Below are 19,857 nucleotides of genomic sequence, written 5' to 3'. Positions count from 1 at the left end.
TCTTTTTTCAGACTTTTTAATGAGAAAAACTACCAAAGATCTATTCTTAATTGCTGTGTATGGTACTTTGTGTAAATCTGGTCCAGTACATGTATGTTAACTTCAGTGAGACCAAAAAAAAAAAAAAGGGCTCAAGCTGAGATGCATTCATGTGTATTGATATTTGAACATTTACATTTTATAGGGAACGCCGGAAAGGTTGACAATGCATTTGGTGGAAGAACATTCAGTGGTTGATCCAACATTTATCGAGGATTTCCTGTTGACCTACAGGACATTTCTTTCCAGCCCAATGGAAGTGGGGAAGAAGTTATTGGAGTGGTTCAATGATCCTAGCCTCAGGGATAAGGTTGCATTAATAATGACATTCTAAAATATGACCGTATTTTAGTATACACTAATTAAACAAATTGTAAAGTGGTATTGGTTAGTTTAATTGGACAACAAAGCAGGCAATATCCCCCCCCCCCCCTGGAGATAACATTTCAATGGAGGAGTAAAAGAATGTATATAATCTGATTGGCCACCTATGTCTATTTCACTACTTGTAGCAATGCATGTAATGAAAAAAAGGTAAAGGACCCCTGACAGTTAAGTCCAGTCGCAAACAACTCTGTGGCTGCAGCGCTCATCTTGCTTTACTGGCCAAGGGAGCTGATGTTTGTCCACAGACAGTTTTTCCGGGTCATGTGGCCAGCATGACTAAGCTGCCAATGGCGAAACCAGAGCAGCGCACAGAAACACTGTTTACCTTCCCGCTGGAGTGGTACCTATTTATCTATTTGCACTTTGACGTGCTTTTGAACTGCTAGGCTGGCAGGAGCTGGGACCGAGCAACGGGAGCTCACCCCGTCGCAGGGATTCAAACCGCTGACCTTCCGATCAGCAAGCCCTAGGCTCAGTGGTTTAGACCACAGCGTTAAATGTACCCATCTTCTTCTGGACCTGAAAATCAGTTTTAAAAACTTGTTTGTGTTAATCAGATTAAAGTTTTCACATTTGACATTCATGCCTGACTAGATTTTAGTCAGATATGTGAAAGAGGTTAAAAAGCTTTAACTGGAGTTAGAAATGGGCAGAGCAGTCCTAGGCCCCAGCTGGAAGCAGCAGAGTGGTGAGTTGACAACCCCATTCAGAAACACACAGGATTGTCCTTCAGTGCTCAAAAATGGAGCTTCACTGAGATTGACTGGCTGCACTTCATCAGGAACTCCCTAGTGCAGCTCTCAGCTCTCATCAGCTGTTGGGTGCTGACAGCCACGCTTTGGAATATGTTTGTAAGCGGCTTATATTCAGAGCACTAGCAAATGGACTGTCAAGGGGGTAGCTTGTAAACTGATTGGTGCCGAAAACTGGCTTTCAAAGGGGCTTTGTGAGCTCCTTTCAGGTTGTCACCCGACATCATAATGATACCAGGTGATTTACAGGTGGACAGCCCCACCCACTTGGGCAATGGGTTGGAGCAAGGAAGGTTACAGTACAGTAGCCAGGTCCAGTTCCTCAGCTGTGCACTAAATTTATGGTGCATAGAATTCAGCATCCTGAAAGATTGTTTCTAGCCTTTAATGGCTGTGAAGATAAAGATCTAGTGACAGATCCAACAGGGTTATTCAGGGGAGAAGGGAGCAGACCTCTGTGATCTGCAAAGTCCCTTGCTTCTTTCTTTCCATGTTAGGCAAAATATTCCTGCATTGCTGGTACTTGGACTAGATGACCCTTGTGGTCCCTTCCAACTCTACAATTCTAGAATTCTATGTTTGGATGCCTCAATTCATGTTAGGTCTAAGAATTCAAGCAGTCACTTTCAAATTTATGGCATTGTAGCAGAACAGGGATTCTAGAAACTTGGAGGGTAACGGGTTCTCAACAGCACATTGTCGGAATTTCAGTTCCTGTCAAGGTCTATTTATGGATTCTTTAAACTCATTGTAACGAAAGACTGCATTGAATTTGGTGTTTTGTTAGTGCATAGAAGTGGTAGTTGTATTGATTCCATGTTATTAAAATCTATATAATGAATAGTGGCTTCTGATAGTGACTCAGTTTGCTGACACAGCAGGAGCAAAGTTTTCCTTTTGAACTAAGGTAGCATAGCTAAAAAGCATGTTACAGAAACATGCAAAATTGGAAATGGCCTTTAGGCCTTTTTTTAAAAAGAAGAAAAAGTAACCCAAATTTATTTTTTAATCCGTTATTTTTGTAATAACAGTTAACTGTTTGGAGCCTACTGCTTCAGAAGCAATTTTTTTAAAATTGCTACCATTTCAACACTATAGTTTCATGAAGTGGTATGGTGGTGTTTCTTATTTGCATAGAATTCCTGTAGTAAAAACGTAGGATACCAGGTTTCTCTTTTCTGAAAAGAAGTACATGAAGGATTTTGTACAAATGTGAAGCTTTATGTTTAAAACCCAGTTTCTTGCTTTTCTTTTTTTTAACCTGGTGGACTTCTAGAAATTTTTAAAAAATGTCACTAGATTAGATACTGAAGTATATGGTGTTGGGGAAATGTCTAAAATAAGAAAGCAGCTGAAAAATAGTTTTCCTTGGGTTTTAAAACTACATTTATATAAAGAATTTATATTGTTTCTTTCAGGTTACACGGGTAGTATTGTTGTGGGTGAACAATCACTTCAATGATTTTGAGGGAGATTCTGCAATGACTCGTTTTCTGGAAGAATTTGAGAACAATTTAGAAAGAGAGGTATGGATTATTATTGGCAAAGTAAGAGACTTGCTGTCCTACACTGAGGTGACTTTACATCTAACAAATGGCTCTGGATTCTCTCCCTACAGAAAATGGGTGGACATCTGAGGCTGTTAAATATTGCATGTGCTGCTAAAGCTAAACGAAGAATGATAACATTAACAAAGCCATCTCGGGAAGCCCCTTTGCCTTTCTTATTATTGGGAGGATCTGAAAAGGGATTTGGAATCTTTGTTGACAGTGTTGATTCAGGTAGCAAAGCCACTGAAGCAGGCTTGAAACGTGGTGATCAGGTATGTAAATTAAATTTCATCAGGTTGTTCTTGGAATGCCAATAGTTGTAGTGGAGACTCCTCATCGTTATGAATTGCCAGGATTCAATCCTTTTGTTCCTCTTTCTAGATATTGGAGGTAAATGGCCAAAATTTTGAAAACATTCAGCTGTCTAAAGCCATGGAAATTCTTCGAAATAACACACATTTGTCTATCACTGTGAAAACTAACTTATTTGGTAAGTTTAAAGCCATAGGTTTAAGTGTAACTTTTATTATAATGCAATAGTTTTAGAATTGTGTTGCAATGAGACCAGGAGTACCCTCACCAGGTTGTCCTTAAAAGCACAAAGACAGCTTGTTCACAACTTGCCATCTTTTTCTGCAATGCACAACCATAGATGAGTATTGGCCATGTTTTACGGTGCATTCCAGAACACATCTTTAAATTGTGCAGAACAGAATTTCCAAGGTCGATGTGGAAAAAGATTCACTGAGGGTAGAAAGCAAGACATCCACACTTGCAATAAATGTTTCAGTCTTCATAGTTACTGCTTTATAAGAACAAAATGTGCAGATGTTATAATATTTTATAACAATGCAAAAAACTGATAAAAATCATAATAAGAAATGGAATCTATTTGCTGTCCAACTTGGTTCAGTGGGGTTTACTTCCTCTTAAGTGGGAATTGTAATCTTAAATTACAAATGTTCCCTTTTGAAGTTTAGGAAAGATTAAGGTCAGAAAAGACTATTGCAGTAATGAAATTTAACTTCATACATAACATAATATGTATGTTTGCATAATGTTTCTAAAGTAACTACAGCCAAGACCCTTAGTGTGAAATGATTTTGGAAGCAGTGTAAAGTTACTAAAACTGTTCGTGGAAAATCATTCTTAGAGACCTTTGTACCTCGCAGCATTCCTCTGAATACGGTGAGACAACTTGCATAACTATTGTGTTATGGCTTTCCTAGACTTGCCGTAGGATTTCAGTTGACCTTCTGGAAGGAAATATGCCATAGCTTTTTTCTTGTTTCTGACATAAACGTGCCCTTGCTCTTTAGCTGTGTATGGATTTTTAAACACTCTTTATTAGGTATAAGGTGAACAACTTATTTTGAGGCTTAATTCTATGCCCAGGAATAGATTTTTAGAAGTATCGTTAAGTCCAAGCATGAATTCTATTCAAATGTGAAATGCCACTTTGCTTTTCATAGCCTGTGCAAGAAAGGTATGATGTATTTCTTTTGAGTTTATTTTTCTATGTGTTTTCCATCTTTTGTGCAGTTTTTAAGGAACTTCTAACAAGATTGTCAGAGGAGAAAAGAAACGGCGCTCCTCATCTTCCTAAAATTGGTGATATTAAAAAAGCAAGCCGTTATTCCATACCAGATCTTGGAGTTGATGTGGAGCAGGTGATAGGATTGGAAAAAGTAACCAAGAAGAGCAAAGCCAACACTGTTGGTGGGCGAAACAAGCTCAAGAAGATACTAGACAAAACCCGCATCAGTATCTTGCCTCAGAAACCATACAAGTGAGTGTGATGCACAGCACCGCAGAGTGTTTTCCATTATGTCAACTCAGTCTATAGTTTTAGTGTATTGGTTATTGCCTTGAAATCTGCATCAGTATTAGAATTGTTTCTAAGATGTTTTATTGTTTTATCTCTTGTTTGTTGCCCTAGGCTCCATTGAGAGGAAGAGCAGGATATAAATTTAATAAATAATACCATTACCCAATAGCCAGTTGAATCTCTGTGTAGAAATGGTTCATGAAGAATAAAATAAATATATCAACATTTCTTTTCCCCCAAAAAGGGGGCGGGGCTGCTGGAAATTTTATCACATACTTTCATGTATTCTGCATATATTAAAAACAAAATCCTGAGCTTTATTTATAAATCAACATTTAGGTGTAACGGTTCCAATCTTGCTGGTACCTTACTAGTGAATATGGCTTTGGTTAAAAACTGTTGAGTAAGTTTGCCAAAGCAATGCTTATACTTTAAAAATCTGTAAGATGAATGGCTTATGTGGAAATCAGATATACAGGGGGAAATAAAGCAATATAGGTCACGATAATATAAAAGCACTAAATACTTTTGTTTTCCCCATCGTCGTAGCGATATTGGAATTGGCCAATCTCAGGATGACAGCATTGTGGGATTGAGGCAGACCAAGCACATTCCTCCTGCTCTGCCGGTCAGTGGAACACTGTCTTCAAGCAATCCTGACTTAATGCAGTCACATCACCGCATCTTAGATTTCAACACAACCCCAGGTGAGCCTCAAATTTTCATGGGTGTCCTTTGGGCTACTTCTGATAGGTGTAAGTGGGTACAAAAACTATGTTCCTCGAGTTGGGATTTCCATGTCTGCTTTGCATAAAAATACTTCTTCTTTTTTAGGACACATAAATAGTCTGATCTACTGAAATACTCTGTAATACATTTGTACCATTATTATTAGTTAGCACTTATTTATCATTGTCACTGTGCAGAGAGTGAGGGCATGCAAACCAATGTTAAAAGGACTGGGGTAATGGAAATGGATGTAGTTGTCCCTGGAACCTGAAAATAGTTGAGAAGCAGCCAAAACTAAGTAGAACAATTCAAGGTAGAGTTTCTGAATGAATATGTCGTGGGGTGTAGGTAATAAGACAGGAAAATGATTTTCTCCAACATGGAGTTAGGAGACTGATAAGGAGACACATGCGGTCAATAAGCTTCACATTTAATGAAAGGCCTGAAAGATACGTGGGCATATAGATTCTCAGAAGCAGAGAGATTCAGTATTAGTGAACAGTATACAAAGTATTGCTTATTTATAAACAGGAGAAATGAAGTAACTATATTGTGTGATATTACTTTGTGGATGGTTACATACTAGTATTATTATTTTATCTATTGAAAACCCTTTTTATACCACCTGTCATAAAAATATACATACCGGGACAGTTTACAACCAAATAAAATGGTACAAGCTCATTAAAATCACTTCCAGTATACACTGCTAGGCATTTTTCTTTTTTGAATTGGCTTCTTGTACTCTATTTATTTAACATTAACGTATAATGCTCCCTTGAGGGCTTTAAAGAAAGTTGGGCTATAATCTTAAGCCACAATGCATACTTGAAGTTTCAGAAAATGTACAGTCTCAATAGTTTTCTTGTTACTTTGGACTGTGTTGGAGATGGGGGAGGCATTCAGGAAATCGAATGTACTAGAGCAGAAAGAATTCAACCTGTCAGAATTGCTGTTCTGTAGAGCTTGGAGGAGCTGAGTAGTGCTTAGGGAGGAACAAAAAAATGCTTGCTGTGTTAAGTGGATTTGTAAATCAACATTTCAGTATGGGGATGTTCATGGCAATAGAGATCATGAACTTGCAATAACATTTTCCTATACAATTGTTCTGTAAGTTGAAAAAGTCAAACCCAAGCTTTGATATCCTTTTCAGTGTCTTGCCAGACTGGCATTTTAAAACAGAGAACAGATTATTGCCTTGCCTTTATTTCAGCCTTGCTGTAAGCTTCAGGTTGCAATCTTATGTAAGATGTTTACTAGAGGTTACATTTTACTTAGTTGAATTTGTTAAGAGGAAATGTGCAGTTCAGGTAGAGGGGTCTTTACAAATTAGTTGAGCAAAGGTTTAATATATTAAGATATAAAGAGGTTCACACACCTACAAGTGGAATCATGCATGTCAACTATTCCATCTCAGTCTTACAGGGAAGCCACTTGGAGGAAAGCAATCCCCAGCAGACCTCAAATATACCCTAATCTGCACTTAAATTTCACAGTGGGTTGAGATGTAGCTGTGATGCATCTGGAGTTAGGAAGAAAGGGGGAGAGAACTGGTAGAAATGGTAACCAGTGGTTTGGTAACATGCCAACAGAACTAAGGGGGAGGTACTGAAGATGACGTTGGGGAGGATAATCGAGAGCAGGCAAGGACGTGAACGGGTATAATGTGGTTTTATCCCTTGTTGCTGGGGAATAGAGTTGATTGTGTGATGAGGTTTGTTTATTAGTGCAGATACCAGCAAGAAAAGAGCGGGTGAGAGGGCTGAACACTGCTCTCTCCTACAGCCTACTGTTCTCATTCACACAATAGGTAGGAGGCAAAAACAACAGAAACTGCCAGCTTCATTTCAACAAAAGGCAGCTGTGGGTTTTGTTTGTGTGTGTGGCTTTGCAAAACATGGATCCTGCCCCACCCCGTAGGTGAAAATAGCAGGGGAATAAGGGACTTTATTTGGGGCAAGGGTTAAATCTGTACCCATACTTTACATCATACTACATTTTTATGATTTCTAGTGCTACGTTTTTTATTTGAGATTAACCGCAATAAGTAAAAATAAACTTGCTTATGGCATCCATTTCACCTCCAATATAAACCTCTCCCCTTTTGCTGTTCCTTGTTTCAATTGTTTCATTTTTCTAGATTGCCATTGTCAATCACCCAACGTATACAGTATTTTAAGAGGAAGGAAAGGAAGGAAACTGAATTTTTGTGTTTGTTGACAGATGAATAATTGATAAAAACCTGATGACACAACCTTTTCTTGATTGTTTACATAATTACTTCAAAAAACAGAGTTTTGAAGAAACATTAAGTTATTGGTTGACCTGGACACCTTCCTTTCAGTTTGAAACAATAATATTTGATAAGTGCTAAGAAATAAAGGTCCATCACCACCCAGTCATCAGGAAATTATATAGCAAGCTAAAAAATTGGGGCCATACAGGCACTAATGAGTATTTAGAGTGTCTTGTAGGGCAACTACTGAGGCAGGCATACTTTGGTTTATGAGCTCATAATGACTTAAAATGAAGGTTACTTAATCACTCATGCCCTCTCCTATTTGAGGTTGGCTTGGTTCAGTGTACTATGGTTAATAAAAAAAATACAGTTTGTAATTTTCTATTTTCTATTTTCATGTCCCCATTGGAATGGAGGGAGGGGCAAGCTTGAGATTCATTCATTTAAGAATAAACTGCAATTTAGTAGCATGTCAGTATGCAGTCAGTAGTATCAAAGCTGAATGCACTGATTATATACTTTGTGGTTAGCAATTTATAAACGTTTATGGCAGAAATCCAGCATGTTGATCCATTTTGCTTTGCTTGGAAATGACTTCTGATCATTGGCAGAAAAAAGAATGATGATCCAAAAGAAGGATAGTGACTAGAACAGTTTCACAGGAGCAAGATGGCAACTAAAGAAAATTAAGTGTGTATCTGTTCCTATTCAGAAACTGACTGAAAAATAAATAATTTTACTCTATTATATGGTTTATATGCTGTAATAGGATTTCCCCCCCTCCCTACAGATTTACCAGACCAGGTTCTGAGGGTTTTTAAGGCAGACCAACAAAGCCGCTACATTATGATCAGTAAGGACACAACTGCAAAGGAAGTGGTTATTCAAGCAATCCGAGAATTTGCTCTAACCACCACCCCAGATGCATATTCTTTATGTGAAGTTTCAGTCACTCCAGAGGGAGTAATCAAGCAGAGGAGGCTTCCAGATCAACTTTCCAAGCTTGCTGACAGAATACAGCTTAGTGGAAGGTGAGACTCGTACAACATCTGCCATCTCAGAATATAATTGAATGTACTTCTTAAATATACTGATTTTTAAATTCTAAACAAGCTACCTTTGCTTTCCATTAATATTAGTGTTTTCATTTCTAGAAAACTTTATTCCCTCTTCCCCCCTCTCCCAGGTATTATCTGAAGAACAACATGGAGACAGAAACCTTGTGTTCAGATGAAGATGCTCAGGAATTGCTGAGAGAGAGCCAAATTTCTTTATTGCAACTCAGTACTGTTGAGGTGGCAACCCAACTCTCTATGCGTAACTTTGAACTGTTCCGTAACATTGAACCTACAGAATACATAGATGACTTGTTTAAACTGAAATCTAAGTCTAGCTGTACTAACTTGAAAAAGTTTGAAGAAGTAATAAACCAAGAAACCTTTTGGGTGGCATCTGAGATTCTGCGAGAAACCAACCAGCTGAAAAGGATGAAGATAATTAAGCACTTCATTAAGATAGCATTGCACTGCAGGGAATGCAAGAACTTCAACTCCATGTTTGCAATAATAAGGTAAACAAGACTAGATCACCCCCCCCCAATGATTTTGCATACAGTTTATAAGAAGTAAAGTGTAAATAGCTGCTTTATAATGATACTAAATTTTAAGAAAAATACTATGTGTACATTTTACTGTTTTATGAATTAGTAATTCAATACTACAATAGTCGTATTTCATTAACTTAACAGTCCTCAGCAGCAGCTTTAGACAAAATCCTAATCCAAAAAGAGCAAGACTGGTTGAAAGGCTAGAGGATTCTTCCATGAAAAGCTGTTTAAATTAGCATTGCAAGCTTGTCATTGCTAACATCATAATGATATATCTGATGAAAGTAGACTCTACTCCATGATCACGTGTGTCATTATAAATGTATTAGTCTTTGTTGTGTTTGTCATTTTTATAAGCATTTGTTATCTCTAGAAATCAAAATATCCTTTGGAACAGACTTGGAAAAAGCAAAATTACAAAAGAAGTCATTTATCTATCTCTGTTTCCACTTAGTATGCAACCATGGAGCATGTTTTATGTGTGAAAGACTGCACAGTCCTTTATGAATCCAATTCATTTAGTATTATTTAAAAGGTTTGCATGTTGGGATGCAAAATCCCAGTTATAGGTTACACAGGTTTTTAACTTAATGCAGTAGAAGCTAATTGTTAGACTGTTGGTGGTACAAGGTAGCCTTAAATCTTTGGTTCTCCTCCTTCCTACCCCCACAAAAAGTACACTTCTGAATTTTCCAGTTACCTTCCTTTTGAAAGGGTCGTTTCAAAACAGATTGTCACTTTGTATGAAGCACATTTGGTTGTTGTTTAGGCCTCATGTGAGCCTGCTTTTCAGCTTTTGAATGCAATTACAATCCCTAGACTGTATTTGAAGGCTTCCTTGGTAAGGAAACCTTTGCTTTGTTGCATTTATTAGCATTTTCAGCAAGTATTGATAGCATTGGTCTTGACATATTACCATTTGCAACTAGCAGGCGATGTAGAGGGACTTCTGGGACGACGCAACAGCACTCTTCCCTCCCTGACACCGCTGTGCCAGCCCTCAGTTTCCCTTCCCTCAGGTGAATTCCCCCAATAGAGAATGAATCACAAGCGACAGTGGGTTTTTCTTTGGGGAAAACAGGTTGCAAACAAACTTTATTATAATAGATGTAAACAAGGAGTTTTTGGTTCTTTTTCTTCCACAGAAATATATCAAACTGAGGTTATTCATGGCACAGTGCTGTTGCTTTTTATTAAAACGTATACTGTTTCAAGTTATAGGCTGTATGCTGTTGAGGCTTAAGGTTACTTTCTTTTACACATCTTTCATAGATCAGACTTTTCCACACACACTTCAGGAATTTAGGATTTTAACTGGACTGTTTCCTTACAGACCCCCAAATCCTCTTTGGCCTGGGAATCACTACTGCCCTTTCATGTCAGAGTATTCCCTCTGAGGACCCTTTTTCCTGTAAACACCATGGGAGACTGTGCCTTTTCTATTTTAACAGTGTTCTGCGATTCAGAAACTTTAGAGCATATACTGAGAGTTCTCGGTTCTCCTCAGCTCTACCAACTGTCAGAACGAACCCTCCTGACAGAATCCGCCTCACAGACCGAAATCCCTCTCTCAAGCACTCCTCACTCTACAACTTCATGGCATTTCTACTAAACCTTCCTGTAGTCTGATATGTGAACATAGGCAAGATAGGGATTTTTAATCAGTACACTCAGGACGCCCACTTTTCTTACAGTGCTGATGCTCCTTTGCCTTTTCACTATGGGTGACAGTGATTTCGGAAAGTTATATTTGGCATCAATTTAGAAAAGACTGGGCATGGAACCCTGTGATTTGGGGGCATTATTGATAGAGTTCCAACCCAGGAATTCTTTTAAACAACTCAAATTAAGTAAAATAAGTTACATTGTCTGCCTGGATTTGAAACTGGTCACTTTCATGCCTTGTTAAATTTCATGCCTCTGTGTTAAATTACTGTAACTTATTCTGCTAATATACTTGATGAAACTTGATTTGGGGATCAAAGGTGGTCAATAATCTCAGGCACCAGTGCTCCAGATAAAAATAATTAATGAAAAGGGAAACTAATATTTGTTGTGAAGGGCAGTAAGATTAAGGCATCTGAGAAAGAAAAGTAGATTTGATAGTTGGTGGCCTCTGTAAAAATTTGTTTGCAGCTCTAAAACATTTAATGTTAGGATCATTGACTTCAGACATTTTTGTTGACCATTTCAACTAACTATGGAAAGCAAGACTGAATGTCAGATATCTGTGTCTCGGACAACAGAGGGCTTTTATAATCAATATCACCAGTGCATCCAAATGAGCTGGTTGTGTCTCTTCTAAACCTCTGGTAATAACATGCTTCTTTTGCTAGTATACTAAGGGAATGACTCACAGCATTTTACAGCTGCAGTTTCTGAATAGACTTTACTGTATTACTCATTACAATACTTCCATCTGGCAGTAACAAACACTTACTGATCATCATAGCCACATCTTTGTACTAAAAATGGTCCTTGTTTATAGAAGTGTCTGTTGCTCCAACAGAGTTTGGAAAGCAATGTTGTAATAGATCTGAGAACACTTTTGGTAAGACAGGAAAGCCATACCACTGCTTACCATAATCTTTTGATGATTCTTCAACTCACAAATATTGCTTGAACATTGCAGTTCAGAAAAGACCTACAATTTTATGGTGCATAATCTCTGAAAGCAGTGTTTTTGTTTACCAGTGTCTACATTTGTCAGTTGCTAAATATGATATGATATGATATGCATTTAGTTTTACTTCAGAAGATTGTATACAGGAACATATGTTTAGGATGCTGCTAATGCAGGTTTCATTTTGAACAGAGATTAAAACCCTCAACATCTTTTAAAATTCATTCTTTAGTGGCCTAAACTTAGCTCCAGTTGCAAGACTACGAACCACTTGGGAAAAACTTCCAAGCAAATATGAAAAATTGTTTCAAGATCTTCAGGATTTATTTGATCCATCTAGGAACATGGCAAAATATCGCAATGTCCTGAATAGCCAAAATCTACAGCCTCCTATTATTCCATTGTTCCCTGTAATCAAAAAGGACCTTACGTTCCTCCATGAAGGTAAATGTTGCAAGTGTTTTTTCTGTATGTTATCTTTGGTGATGGCAACATGTGTGTTTTTACTTTCACTGACCAATGGCAGAGTACTATAGTTATTGCCTATCATTCTTTTGGCAATGTAGGAAATGATTCCAAAGTGGAAGGTTTGGTCAATTTTGAGAAATTACGAATGATCGCAAAAGAGATTCGCCATGTGGGTCGAATGGCTTCTGTTAACATGGATCCTGCTTTAATGTTCAGGACTAGGTGAGTTCTTTTGACCAAAGACTAACGCACTTGAAGTGTGAAATAAAAACCATTGAGCTAAGATTGTCTTGTGTTACAGATACATACTTTATACTTGGCTAATGTTTAATGCTTGCATTCAGAGAACAAGGGTAAGACATAGAATTGTCTTTATTTCTCCAGCTAATTAGCTGCAAGTTATTTGACAGCAATCAGATATTCTCTTTATATATCAGCCTGAAAGTAAGCAGTTGTCTTTTCAGCAAGATGAGTAACACATTTCATCTGTGTTGTCTTCTTGATATCTACGCCAAGCTTCCTAAAGTTCATGACAAATGAGCATTGCCCAATCATAGCAAGTAGACCCTGCTTGCTTTTTACCCAGAATTTGATTCTTCCTCACCATTCTACGCAACACTTTTTCTTACAATGGTTTTGTTTGATTTCTACATATGTGCATTCATGAAGGATATTCTACTATTACAAATATACTGCTAACACAAATGAATTCAAACACAAACATACATGAGATTTGTTTTGATCTTAGATATGTATTTTGTTCTTGCATTACAAGTTATTTGGGCTTTTGTGCCAATAGTGAGTTCTAAATAAGATAACCATGTTTCCTTTTAAACTCATATGAACACATAGGAGGCTGCCTCAGTATGAGTCAGACCATTGGTCTATCTAGCTTAGAACTGCCTACACTGACTAGCAGTGGCTGTCCAGTATTTTAGGCAGGGCTCTCTTCCCAACCCTGCCTGTCAGTGCCAAGGATTGGACCTGGGGCTTTCTGCATGCAAAGCAGATGATCTACCACTGAGCTACAGACCTTTCCCCAAAAAGCAATTAACAAGAAAAGCAGTTCAAGAGTTCAGTGTTGAAGAATGCTTCAGAAATCTCATAGTATAACTTAAACTATTATAATAATTATGACGCATACACTTGCTATACTGAAGCCATTGTTTTGCAAGTTTTGAGTTTTAAGAAATATTCAAGTAATACATTTCCCCTCTTGTCTGGTCTGTAATTATAATGTTGTGCAAATTAACTGATTCACAGGGGTGGGTAAGTGTTGCAACCAATCAAATGCCCCCATCAGGAAAAGGCAGTACAGATGGAAATGGCTCTTGCCTGTCATTGCGTAATTTATGTTACGTTCATTGTTTAAAGGTCATGGAGAACAAGAGAAATAATAGATATTTAATCACTAGTCTTATTCTTACTTAGATAAAATAGATATAAGCAGAGTTTGCATTGAATCAGTTGGGATAGTTAAAATATCCCCTTTGGTTCAATGTATAGGAAATGCATATTGAATGAATAAATGTTTTAAAAGGAAATTATATTATGTGAAAGCTGAAAAGCAGAAAGAGGACAGAAACAAAATTCACTCCAGATTTTAGAACACTATTTTACGCTAAAGGTGTAAGTAATCCAAGGTGAATTCAGTTGAATGTGAAATGAGCTTTAATCTTATGGGCACTCTATAGACACCTATTTAATGTATTATGCTGACTGATTGAGAGAAGGCTGTTCTGGGCTTTCTGGTACTGCTTGTCCTGAAGTCTGATCCTTTCTTTCTGAGCTTATAATCTCTCTGTCTCTTCCTTAAATCCATGCTTCAATACTCATGGCTCTCACTTGCAGGAAGAAGAAGTGGAGGAGTTTGGGGTAAGTGGTTGGAGAGAACACCTACAGACAAACTTCCTTTTCTGAAAATCTGCATTGTTTCCTACCTGCTTCCCTTAATTTTCTGGTGCTCTGTCATTTTCCTCCTTTTGTTAACCTTTCTGTACCTGCATCAGATTTAATCCAGTGCTGCTTTTGCTTAAGGTTATAAACCCAAGAGCTGTGAAACGTTAAAGAAGTGCAAAGCAGTGAGATTCATTGGTTTGATCTAGAATTCATAAAATTGCCTCATATATGTTAGGGATAATGTGAGTTGAGTGGACATAATTTGTCCATGCAAAAGATTTTTCTATGTGGTCTTAAGGAATAAGCATATCTCAACAACATTTTGTACATTATCCAGCAAGTATACATATTCTCTAGCAGACCTCAAGGAATGTGCATATCATGACAGGTTTTTCCCCACATTCTTTGGGAATATTCACACAGAATTCACAGGGGACACTGTTCCAACACAAGCACTACATACATATATACAACAATATATGTGTTTGGATGCATAAGAGTGTAAGGTGTAAGGAATAAAGTGTGGGTGGTTCTCTCTCTCTCTCTCTCTCTCTCTCTCTCTCTCTCTCTCTCTCACACACACACACACACACACACACACCCCTCTACTTCTACCTGTCTTTCCATCCTGCATAAAGACACTGGGAACGTCTGTGTGAATGAATTAACACATACACCCCTCAGCTCCCAGTCCATTTGCATACACTCACCTCCCATGTATCCATTAACATCGCTGAACAGTGGGGAAACAGCTGGGTTGTGGAGAAGAGATGCCAGAGTCAGTTGGTTGTGCAGAACAGCTGAGCAGCATGGAAAAGAGGACATACTATTGTAGAGTATATCTAGTGACAGGATAACATGCATATTGCTCAAAGAATGTAAAAAATGATGCTGAGAAAAATGAGGCATGTTTTTGAGAGTACGCATATCGGCCAGGAAATATGCACAATTTTATCTTTATGGACAGTTGAGGTGCACATTCTCCATGAGTCATGATGAATGTGCACAATGGCTGGCTGTTATGCAGATTAGCCTCTCAGCTTGCATTATCCCTAACATATGTACATAAATAACCAGTCTTAATGGGAAGAGTATACCAAAATGGGGTTACATGATGGTGGTTCAGATAAAAATAAGCAGTAAATTTATACAAGTTAATAGAACCATCCAAATCCACAAATTTTATTCCAATGTTGTGATTTTTAACAGCTCAACTAACTAAATTTTCTTTCTACAAACCAGCCTTCATTATTGCTGTTAACATATTAGAAGCAAAATAGCTCCCATACATAAACACATCCAAATTTGCATGCTTCCTCATTAACTAATTGAACGTTTTTATTTAACATGAAGTCCTTTTTAAGGAGAGGGAAGTGGGGAAATGAAAATGCAGTAGACTTTTTGGCACATTGCAGATGGAATTAAGTGTTTTAATAGAGACACCTGAAAAGTACAAAGTGGACATTTCCTGCCTGATTTTGAGAGTAGTGGATTTTGAGTTTCAGGAGGCTTGACCACTGTTTACTGGTCTGAGACACCATGCTGCATGAGCCTGCCTTAATATTTCTGTCCTTGTAATACTCAAGGCTACTGGGAGAGAGTTTAACCATTTTCCCAATGACATGGAATTTCATACTTGGAGCAGAGTCATTCTCAGGGGCTGACTTTAATGAATCCATATTCACAATTGCAACTGATTGTTGTTCTTTATTTTTACCCTTTTCCTATTGTAGCTGTATGACTTACTTGAATGAGGCATGTAAGCTTTGACCATAGACTGACATTCATGCAGACCTTTGCATGTTTCAAGTCATTGAAGGATGCAGCGATGAGCTAAGTTACATGTCATCTTGTCTTTCTTCACCCCAGGTCTCTCAGTCAAGGCAGTACAAATGCAGCAGTCCTTGATGTTGCACAAACAGGTGGACATAAAAAGCGGGTCCGCCGCAGCTCCTTCCTCAATGCCAAAAAGCTATATGAAGATGCTCAGATGGCTCGGAAAGTCAAGCAGTATCTCTCCAATTTGGATCTGGAAATGGATGAAGAGAGCCTTCAGGCACTCTCTCTACAATGTGAACCAGCCAGCAATACATGTGAGCATTTTTCTTAGTTGGGTGTGCACCTCAGTCATGGCAAATGAGCTGTTAATTTATCTTTATTTAGCCTACAGCTTAACTGTCCCTCAGGCTTAGGCTTGGCCACAGCATCATTGAGAGAAGTATGTGTTTCTAATCAAGCTGATCACTAGAAAACAAGTTATTCCATGCCACTGCAAATTGTAGACAATATTACAGTTGGCATATGTGGTACTTGTTTCTTAAATGGCATACATTACCTAATTGGCTCTCCAACTGCTGATTAGGGCATCATTTTACTATAGTTTGTGGTAGTATATTACAGCTGAATGAGAGGACTAAAGAATTCCAAGGTTTTTCAACCAAGAGAGGGTATCTCTTTTCCATCACTGATCATTCTTCCGGACACCGTTTAATATAAAATCAAGTACTCTTCAGGTAGTCTTAACTGTAATCTTAATTCTGCTTTTTATTTAAAGTACCCAAGACTCCAGGGGAAAAACGGTCTGGAAAACCTGAAACATCCCCAGTCGCACATAGGTCAGGGATCCAGCAGAAAGTGCAGCAGCAACAGCAGCACAAAGCAAACCAAGCACTGCAGGTCCCTGCTGTATCACTTTATCCCTCTCGTAAGAAAGTACCAGTCAAAGACCTTCCACCCTTTGGTAAGTATTGCGGGTTGTTCTGTTCAGTAGAAAAACAATTTTATGTTAATAATGGTTAAACAAATTCTCAAGAGCATTAAAACACACACAATGTTTTCAAATTACTAGTGGAAGTTACATGTTTTAGGATTGTATTTTCACAAATGACAGGTATGCATCTTGAGCAACTGCAAGCAAAGGTGCAGAAAACACAGGTTCTAATACATTGTTATTACTGTTGTGTTTTGGAAATGGAAGGTTCAGTTAAAAAGTGTAACAGAATCAATGTTAGAGATCACACGAAAGTCTCATCTATAGTTTGCATTTAACGCAGTATCATCCCACTTTAAAAAGTCATTCCTCCCCCAAAGAATCCTGGGAACTGTAGTGTGCTAAGGGAGCTGACAGTTGCTAGAGAGCCCCTCCCTCCCACCTCTGATTCTAGTCCCCAGCAATCTTCCTCTTCTTCCTATGTTGGGGTCTGCTAATGCAAGCCCAGTCTTGACAGCACTCTGAAGCAGATGACATCCACTGCACATTTTTACACCTATCCAATTTTAACCATGGTTCCTGATATTGTGATCAATGTCTGTTGAGTCTATATTTTCTTTAACTCTACTTTTCATTTATACTTACTTTGAAGACATAGATTTTATATATATAACACCATGGAAACAGTGAGGTAGCCATTTACCTTCTAAATTTAATGGCACTTCAGACATGTTTAAGCTGCAGGTTTCTGTCTCAGTTGCAGGCCTGAGGGAGGAGATAACCTGGGATACTAGCTGTAGTCAATTTTTTTCCCATGAATGGCTGAGAACTAAGAACCAAACACATTTTCCAAGTGAATGTAAAACAGAAACATTGGTCTAATCAACATTTTACTTGGGCTGAATAGTTATGTTTAAATTTGTTTTTATTAATTGCATATAATTTTCTTAGAATAAATTGTACGTTGGTGTGGAGAGTGGCTGGAGTATAACCTTACTGGGGGTTGTGATAATAAATGTGGGCGTGTAATGTACACTGCCTTCAGATCTGCAAAAGAAGGGTGGGCTAAAATATCATAGTAATGGTAGTATCAGTGGTCCATGGAATGGCCTCATTTGAATATGCAAGAAAAAGTGCATGCATTTATATCAGATGTGTTATTTCTTCTTTATTGAAGGCATAAACTCTCCACAAGCTTTAAAGAAAATTCTTTCACTCTCTGAAGAGGGAAGCTTGGATCGTCATAAGAAACAAGCAGAGGACACAATTTCAAATGCGTCTTCACAGTTATCTTCTCCTCCCACCTCGCCACAGAGCTCTCCAAGGAAAAGTATGCCAGGGTCTAAATACTCCTCACCTCTCACAAGTTCTCCTCTCTTGTAATTGTTAGTGATAACTGTTTGAACCTAGTTAAGATGCCAAATATGTAGTCAGTTGTGGTTTAGCATGGGCAGACATTTTCTAAAAGCACAAAGTTGTCACATTCTAAGTATGCAAGCTAGAGCATTTTTTGTCAGAAATCCTGATGCAAGTCAATACTGAGTACAAGTCAATACTGAGTGTAGGCATACTGAGCTAAATGAACCTGCAGCCTAACTCAGCACAACCTATGTTCCTGCCTTCCCAGATGCAGTTGGGGAAGGAGATAAAGTAGCCTAACGATCCACATATCCAAGTGCCAAGAACCATAATGTTGTTAAATATTAGTTGTTCAGCCCTATTTGCTGAAACTATTCATGTGTGCAGCCTCCCACAGTATCAAGGATGGGTAGAAATGTATATGGGTATCACGATGAAGACAATTTGTGTGGAATAAAAATCTTCATGCAAAGTATTTTCTTTTTGGAATTATGATGAAGCTTCCTTTACAAATGAGACCACATTTATGTTTCCCATATGCATCAATCCTGGCTGTGGAACCAGGCATGTTTACTATTGTTCATATGTGTGGCAGCACGCCCCATCCCCCAAATTTATTTCACTTTAAGCAAAATTAGATTCCTATAATTGGATTGCTGTGGGCTTTGTCCAGGGATACGGTTGGTTTTCTCTATTCAAATTCTATCCCAATGGATGGCAAAGGCATACAGTGTAGAACCTATTTGAATCATGTTAGTTAGATATTGAAACTGCAAGTATTTTTTTTATATCTTTAAATTATCCTCTGTTAATGTTTTCTCTCCCCAAATTCTCTCTTAAAAATAAGATGATACTATAAATACCCCCTTATAAATTATTTGTTCTCAGATTTAAAACAACAACAATTTAAAAAGTAATTTTGGTACAGGGGCTGCATAATTTGAATATTTATACAAATGCTGAAAATTTTATGATGAAAATGGTTATAATCACTTTTCCCTGTACAGGTTATACTCTGGCTCCCAGTGGTACCGTGGATAACTTTTCAGACTCTGGTCACAGTGAAATTTCTTCCAGATCCAGCATTGTCAGCAATTCTTCATTTGACTCCATGCCAGTATCACTACATGATGACAGGAGACAGAGGCACTCCGTCAGCATTGTGGAGACTAATCTTGGAGTGGGCAGGATTGACCGAAGAGCCATAATTGAACCAGATCAGTACAGTATAGGGTAGGTAGTACATATCAGTGTAATTACATTTATTAAAAGCCTACTCTAGAGCTGTAGATGTTTTTTATCTCATGAGCAGATTTTAGGAACATGGATTCTGTTACAAGGCATCACTTGAGTGACTCTGCCTTTAAAGGAAAAGCAAAGCACTGCAAACCTGTGTCCCATAATGCATAATGCTTTCTTGTCCCAATCTTTCCAAAATATCCTGTTATTTATTTTAAAATGTAGGGGTCTTCCAGAAGGAATGGTGAGGAGAAACCTAGTAGTGTTCTTAAAAGAACGCTTGTGTAATTATATACATTTGTACAAACTTTGATCAGCTTGGACTGAGGTGTCTTTTAGAATAGGATCTAAAAATAGAATGGTCCCGAGTTTTTGAGTTGGTGTTTAGTGAATGCTTGAGAGAAATCTCAGTTACATTTATTAGTTTAA

General features: G+C 37.9%; 1 protein-coding gene and 1 long non-coding RNA gene across 13 annotated transcripts in view; one reads left to right on the top strand and one right to left on the bottom strand.

Moving 5' to 3' along the window:
• RAPGEF2 (Rap guanine nucleotide exchange factor 2) overlaps positions 1–19,857 on the top strand; it is a 148,689-nt gene that overhangs the window by 120,375 nt on the left and 8,457 nt on the right. For 10 of the 12 annotated variants that reach the window (XR_014568045.1, XR_014568046.1, XR_014568047.1 and 7 more), the window contains 15 exons: positions 185–349; positions 2,597–2,704; positions 2,797–3,000; positions 3,110–3,218; positions 4,271–4,517; positions 5,106–5,263; positions 8,315–8,555; positions 8,711–9,094; positions 11,986–12,197; positions 12,320–12,443; positions 14,073–14,096; positions 15,990–16,213; positions 16,675–16,860; positions 18,008–18,160; positions 19,197–19,422. Coding sequence is in view for 8 of the 12 variants with exons in the window: in XM_083755303.1 (XP_083611429.1) it covers positions 185–349; positions 2,597–2,704; positions 2,797–3,000; positions 3,110–3,218; positions 4,271–4,517; positions 5,106–5,263; positions 8,315–8,555; positions 8,711–9,094; positions 11,986–12,197; positions 12,320–12,443; positions 14,073–14,096; positions 15,990–16,213; positions 16,675–16,860; positions 18,008–18,160; positions 19,197–19,422 (2,765 nt within the window). In the remaining 4 variants the exon portion in view is untranslated. The remainder of the gene's footprint in view (positions 1–184; positions 350–2,596; positions 2,705–2,796; positions 3,001–3,109; positions 3,219–4,270; positions 4,518–5,105; positions 5,264–8,314; positions 8,556–8,710; positions 9,095–11,985; positions 12,198–12,319; positions 12,444–14,072; positions 14,097–15,989; positions 16,214–16,674; positions 16,861–18,007; positions 18,161–19,196; positions 19,423–19,857) is intronic. The other 2 variants (XM_083755297.1, XM_083755301.1) reach the window with 1 other exon arrangement.
• LOC310852527 lies at positions 13,856–16,007 on the bottom strand. Its single transcript, XR_014568210.1, has 4 exons — positions 15,867–16,007; positions 14,831–14,920; positions 14,162–14,274; positions 13,856–14,065 (listed from the first exon to the last, which is right to left on the bottom strand). It is a non-coding gene; the product is annotated as an uncharacterized lncRNA (long non-coding RNA).

The sequence above is a fragment of the Podarcis gaigeae genome (assembly GCF_964106915.1).
Source record: "Podarcis gaigeae genome assembly, chromosome: 9".
NCBI lineage: Eukaryota > Metazoa > Chordata > Lepidosauria > Squamata > Lacertidae > Podarcis > Podarcis gaigeae.
Note: the sequence above shows the minus strand (reverse complement) of the source record. Positions and strands in the feature narration are given on the sequence as shown.